The sequence below is a fragment of the Lolium rigidum genome, chromosome 4 (genome assembly GCF_022539505.1).
Source record: "Lolium rigidum isolate FL_2022 chromosome 4, APGP_CSIRO_Lrig_0.1, whole genome shotgun sequence".
NCBI lineage: Eukaryota > Viridiplantae > Streptophyta > Magnoliopsida > Poales > Poaceae > Lolium > Lolium rigidum.
This window is the reverse complement of record NC_061511.1, coordinates 266,629,289-266,635,967: the sequence shown is the minus strand read 5'-3', so window position 1 is coordinate 266,635,967 and position 6,679 is coordinate 266,629,289. Positions and strand designations below refer to the sequence as shown.

Genomic DNA, 6,679 nt, shown 5'->3' with positions numbered 1-6,679 from the left:
CAAAATAGTACTCTCGCTATGCTAAAAAAGAGTTTTTTGAAGTCAAAACAGTTAAACTTTGAGCAAATTTATTATAAAAAATCTCAAAATTTATAATATTAAGTCAACACCATTGAATTGATCATAACATATATTAATATGGTATAGATAAAGTATGATAGATATATATAATTTTGTCACTAAACTTAAATAACTTGGCGTAATTTGACATTCGCGAAAACCAATACGCACTATATTATGTCAGTGAGGAAGTAGATACTTGAGAGATAGAGAGAGCCAGCTGAAGTGGAGTGCCACGTGTCAGTGTGGGTTAAAAATACTACCAATTCAGCTAGTAGACCATTTTGAGCGTGTCAATCTTATTGAACTCTAGTCTTTTCTCTTTTGGTCATTGCCTTCAATACATCAAAATCACATCATATATAACGACCCTAGTCATTCTCCACATACACGGTCAGTCTCGTATATACACATTAAAGCTTGGCACTACTTAAGCTTCACACACATATGCACCTAACACTGTAAGATTGGGCAGACATAAATTACTCTTTTGCTCAAATTAGATAAGCATTTCTCTTGCGTACGGACACTTCACCATACCGTTTCACAGGGGAGCTCCCAGATAGCGCATTCGAAACACCCACTCAGAGTTCACATCGTGTCCAGCTCCTGAAGACTAGAGTAATATCGACCCCCCCCCCCCCCCCAATGGCGATGCGGCGCCCCAAGTCCGAGATGTCGCCGCCGGCTCCACCTTCACCCTCCGACCAGAGAGATGCTGTCATCGAGGAGCTCCAGAAGGGCGCTCAGCTGGCGGATTCTCTCAGGCGGCAGGTCGAGCTCATCCCGGAGCCTGGCCGCCGCGACGCCGCGCTGGCCAACGTCAGCGACATCTCCACGGCCCTGGCGTCGTCGCTCTCCGTCCTACAGTCCGAGAGAGAGCAGTACAGCTGCTCCTCCTCCGACGCCGCGACGGCCAATGCTGCCGGCGCCTCCGGTGGCGGGGCTGTCAGGGCGCGAAATGGTGCCTTGCGCAGCAGGAAGGCGAAGCAACGGCGAGGCGCCGATGGCCAGGAGCTTCCGATGTGAGTATCTAACTAAAATATTTTGCGTGTGTTCGCTACAGCAAATACTCCAGTACTGTAGCATGCTTATCTGTGGGGATCTGTGCTAGAGAAGAATCGGTATCAGCAGATCTATGCTATACTTGGTTTTCAATGAGGATGAACTAACCACTCTTCCGTCGCTAAAAAAGAGCTAATCGCTGTCTTGACACTGCTGCTAGCTACTCTCAGTTGCTTTAAAATCTTGCTTCATATTTCTTCGGCTTCTCTTGAGGGCACTAGCAAAAGCCGGAAACATCTCAGTTGGTCTGTGCCGAAGGATTTCTAGATCTACGTTTCAAACAAAATATAAATGAAATAAATGTGCTAATCTGTTGGTAGACCTTGTCTAGTCTATTCCAGTTCATGGGGTACGTGAGGCGTGATGTAGACATGTAGGGCCTGTTTGGTTCCCAGCCACACTTTGCCAAGCCAAAGTTTTGCAATTTGGCATGTGTTTGGTTCTTGCCACACTTTAGAGCTGCCACACTTCACTATCCATATGGCCCACTTGTCATAGAGTGAATTTTTTGCCAACTTTTGCCACACTTTGTGGCTTCCAAAATCCTAGCCACACTTTTGTGGCTGCCACACTTGCCAAAGTTAGGCTTGGCAAAGTGTGGCTGGGAACCAAACAGGCCCGTAGTAGAAGCACATGCTTTTTTTTTGCTCCCTGTGATTTATATTTCATGGTTAGCTAGGAATGTAGGCAGTAAAGTTGAGAACAGCTAATTATACTTCTTGCCTCTTGTTATTCAGCGAGGAGATGCTCACGGAGACACCAGAAAATGATGGATTCCACTGGAGGAAATATGGGGAGAAGAAGATCCTAAATGCTGAATTTCCAAGGTATGATTCTTTGATGGAGTTTTATCTCTGACAGCTCTATCTAATTATTTTTTCCTTAAATTTTTCTTTAACTACTTTATGGATATGTAGCACTTACATTTCCTAATGTAGTTTATAAATAGAGAAAAGTTAGCAGTAATTTTCGTAATGTACAACTTTGTGTATGTGTCTTGTTTGTAACTTGTCACCCCTTTTGTGTCTTTATACGGACTCTGTACCATTTTTTCTGACATGTGCTTAATTACTTTGAATGCATCTTCCATTAATATTGTAAGGATTCTCATGTATACTAGTATTAAATTGTAAAGAATCAATGGAACAATTATTGATGGTTACTAAAATCAAAGAGATAAAGTACTTCAATTCTAAATTTAGCATCTGTGGCTAAACATGGATGATCACCTGCCACATCAATTACTTGCTTCAACATGGAGTATGGTTGATATAGGCCCCATGTGAGGCACACCTCATATTAGGCTAATAGCTAGCATCAAAGATTGGCTTAATTTACTAATAAAATCAATACATTTTTCGAAAATGAGCACTTTATTACTTTAAGCAATAGAGCCGGCCTCTGCATAACTAGGATGCACACAGCCGTACCAATATCTGTTACAAACCGACTACAAGAGTTCCAAGATCAAAAAACAAAACTAAGTAGGTGCACCCAGGCGAAGATCACGCTGCCACCCATGTTGCTTAATTTACTAATAAAATCAATACATACAGTTAGTTTTCCCATCCATATCAAAGTCTATTTTTGTCGCTCATCCATGTCAAATTTGAAGCTCCACAAAATAGTAGTGCCATATGATGTTTCTGTTGTGCACGTACACCAACTCGTACGCATGAAGCACTTAAGCAAATGGTGTGCTCTAGAAGAAATGTTATACACAAATCAATCATGCACTTGGATGGACTTGTATCAGGTATATTTCTTCACGTGTGTGGATAATAATAACAATTCCTAGCTGCACACAAATCGACCATACACGCTTAAGCTCATTTACTTGTGTCTGTTTTGGCAACTTAAAACCTCAACGGCGCCTTTGCCTTCATGTGGTACATAGGCTAGTATTTTTTTTTATGTGTTCGAGCTAAAAAACCACGTCCCTGCCTGCTTGCAATTACTTGTAGTCTGTTCTTCTTAATGAATAGATAGCTTGTTCATGTCGTATGGTTTGTTGTAAGGAATTATGAGATTACTTATAAACAAGATCAACGTGAATGCTGCTAGATAATGATACGATCCACTTTTTCTCCAAGAAGGAAGATATACTCTGGCTTCTACATCGAGAGATTCATGCGGATATTTTTTGTGTGCGCAAAGTTTCAATTCTTACAAAACGAGAAGATGACAACTTAAAGTGACAAAACACCAGAAAAATAAAATTTAATGCTGTACTTAACATCTAAAACCCTGTTGCTAGATTGTCATCTGAATCGGCTAAACAAAACCCTGCACCCAAAGGCCAGAGATTCCTGAGCCTCCACACAGTCATGATCATGCAAACATCACATCTAATGTGATCAATCAAAAAGTGTATATTATGATTTCTAATTTCGATGGGGCCTCATATCAAATCTAACAGGCTAACAATTCAAATTCCCACTCATCTTGGAATTAGACACTGACATGTGAACAAAGACATAACTACTAGCAGCATGTTGTCTAATCTAAACTAAGAAAACATACACTCATTTTCACTCAGGAAAGTTTTCTTACTTCCTTGTATGTGCATGCACATGAAATATTATAATTACCTAGGAATTCACTGTTTTTTCATACAGTTCGATCAACAAATGTTTGGTCTATCAAAAAAGCAGAACACGAAAAATGCTTATGCTCATATGCTCGGTAAATCGACGTTTTGCAGGTTATATTACAGATGTGGATATAGCGACGAGCACAAATGCCCGGCAAAGAAGTATGTGCAGCAGAAAAACAACAACGACCCTCCCGAGTTCTTGGTGACCCTCATCGACAACCACACATGCCATACCTTGTTCCCAGCCGAAGCCAACCAACGAACAATGAGCAGCTCAAGCAGCGCTAACTCGCAACTGCTCGACTTCACCAAAGCATCACTCTCTTCAGCAGCTGGTGCTTCTAAGATGAAGGAAGAGGAAGACACCGCAGCAGCAATGTCTGTGGCTGTTCCCAGCTACGCATACGACGAGTTGTACTCTTCTTCCTCGCTACCATTGCTGTCGCCAACGCAGTGGGAGATGGAGATGGATATCAAGTCACTCTATCATCGTCACTCCGGAGGTGATAGCTATTAATCTGGGCGTGTGTGAAACTGAGTGTTCTACTAGATCAAATGGTTGCATCATCCAAACAGCTACCTGAACCCTAATAATCGCATGATCGGGAGAGCCTACTCTCTAGTGTTGTAATGTTAGTACTACAACAGCTAGCCCAGCTGCTACAGATCTTTGTTCAGATGAATAACGTACCTGCCTAATTACGCCAACACAATTCGACTAGCCTTCTCGTGCTTAATAACGATATCTTCTCATGTAACATAAGAGCTTTTTTACGGTATCCTATACTTGTATTAATTTGAGAATATTAATCGCATACCCGCGGGGATACCTATATATCCATAGCACGCGCCACCATCGGCTATCCATTCACAGCTATAGACAGATGGCAACTAAGCGGCCAAGTAAGTACAGACGATGGTACATTCGAATTTAGATAAATTTGTGACATTCTTTTTGGGGTGAAGGGAGTACACACCAATGCGTCTCCGCCATTGCATTTTTTCCAATAAAGAGAATATATTAATATCAAAAAATACCAATTACAGTACGGATACACACAGGCAAAAAATAGAAAAGAAAACTAAGAAATAAAATTCCCGCTATAGCATCCTAGGCCAAGCAATAGCAATACAACCACCACCAAGACAACACCTGAAATACAAACTCTCAAAAAACGAAGCCTCCAAGAAGGAAACGGTGCACCAGCGCCGTCGTCGCCCGACCAAAGATCTTAGGTTTTCACCCTGAAGATAATCCCCGCTCTCAAAACAATGCCTCCAACAAGGTCATTGCCAGGCACAACCAGTTAAGACCAGACCTTGGGTTTTCACCCTGAAAGGTAGGACTCTGAACTTCACCTGTGCTGCCGTCCGCACTTTCATACCACTGCTGCGGAGCCCGGGACACCAAGCAAGTCCCTCAACAACGCGGAGACTTGAACCTCCCTTAACTAGTCCTTCAATCCGGCCTTCATGTTATTCCCTTCTTCTGACTGCATCATGGACCAAAATGTCTCTTGATGCCAACATAGAACGCGTCTCCGTTGCATATTTGTACAATGGGAAGTGGTTCACATTTGCCCTGTCTCGTGTAGGCATAATGTACGGAATCATGTTATAGCACCATCGTGGGGTATTTATTCGTGAACTCTTCGTCTCCATGGCGTAGCTATGTGCAAGTGTGTGTGTGTGTGTGTGTGTGGGGGGGGGGGGGGGGCAACTTTTAAACATTTACCGAAGGAAAAAATTCCACAAGGTTTACAAGGAAAAAAAGTAGAGCATCCCCCTTGCCCACATATACTGTTAGCAAGCTCCGCCACGGCTTTGTCTCGTATGATTACACCCTAGAATCAAATGAAAAACGAACCACATATATATAATCAGTTTGATCGGGTTATTGTTCCTTGTTTTTCACATGCGTCACATTCCATGGGTGAATCCACGGTGGAGAGCAAAGAAATAATAGGGGAGCCACGAATATCCATGCAAAAAAGAAACACCCTAAAATTTCAATTGTTAAAAGAAGGGTTCACATGCACGGAAAATAAACATGGAGAAGTGACTTTCTGACAAAGATGTGATACAGAAGAAAAAAATGTCCAACTTCTCCGACAAGTGTTGGCAGCCCCTAACTACGCTACTATATATGACATACATGCATGAAGTCAATATATAAACGTAGTATGTACCGGCTGCTGTTTTGCATAGCTTCCATGGATTGAAGTTGTGATTTGCCATGACAGGCATCTGGTGCCGAATCTCGATGTGAAACACATAGGGTCAGATGTAGGGTGGGCAACACACCCCTGGAGACCATACATATACCCTTTTAAATTGATCGCAAACTTTTCTATTTTATCAATTCTTCCACTTTGCAAGATAGAAGTTGGCTCCGCTTGTCCCGAAGGAACACAAAATGCGGGAGGAAGTGGTGTAAGATTATATCAGATCAGATTATAGTTCCACGGAAATGTTCTATGCGTAAAACAAATGGATATACAAACAGAAGAAAGCTCTCAAAAGAAGTGGTTACAAATGGACTTGATTGAATAAACGAAAACACAACAAAACTGTTGATCGGGAAAAGCTAGCTTGGATCCCGGCATGCAGTATATAGCATCTTATCAACTAATAATAGTTTATAGGCACACAACGAAAATTCATGATTATCCCCAAGCAGTGTGTTGATGTCACATGCGCTATCGTGAGCATTGCGTCGAAGACATGACATAATGGATGAATGGATCCCACACAAAATAAACAAAATGAACGTATCAATGATGCATCGTGCTCTCCTTTGAGTCTCAACAACATCTAGTCATAGATCATGTGAATACAGTAGCCAGGCCAGCTATGCCACCAGCTGATTTCATTTCTGCAAGTTGTTGATAGTCCACTCAAGGCTGGAGCAAAAGAGCACGTTGAGTCGATCGTATCATGCACATAAGAATTAAGATA

The 6,679-nt window shown here is 42.0% G+C and overlaps 1 protein-coding gene across 1 annotated transcript; it reads left to right on the top strand.

Annotated features, from left to right (window-relative positions):
• Positions 1–708: 708 nt before the first annotated feature.
• LOC124648736 (probable WRKY transcription factor 70) lies at positions 709–4,238 on the top strand. The gene is made up of 3 exons (XM_047188449.1): positions 709–1,085; positions 1,863–1,952; positions 3,830–4,238. The coding sequence occupies exons 1-3, from the start codon at positions 709–711 to the stop codon at positions 4,236–4,238; spliced, it is 876 nt and encodes a 291-aa protein (XP_047044405.1).
• Positions 4,239–6,679: the final 2,441 nt, after the last annotated feature.

Coding starts and splice junctions, on each gene's coding strand:
- LOC124648736 (XM_047188449.1), top strand. CDS start 709: ATGGCGATGCGGCGCCCCAAGTCCGAGATGTCGCCGCCGGCTCCACCT. Junction 1,086..1,862: donor GATGGCCAGGAGCTTCCGAT/GTGAGTATCTAA, acceptor CTTGTTATTCAG/CGAGGAGATGCTCACGGAGA. Junction 1,953..3,829: donor CTAAATGCTGAATTTCCAAG/GTATGATTCTTT, acceptor GACGTTTTGCAG/GTTATATTACAGATGTGGAT.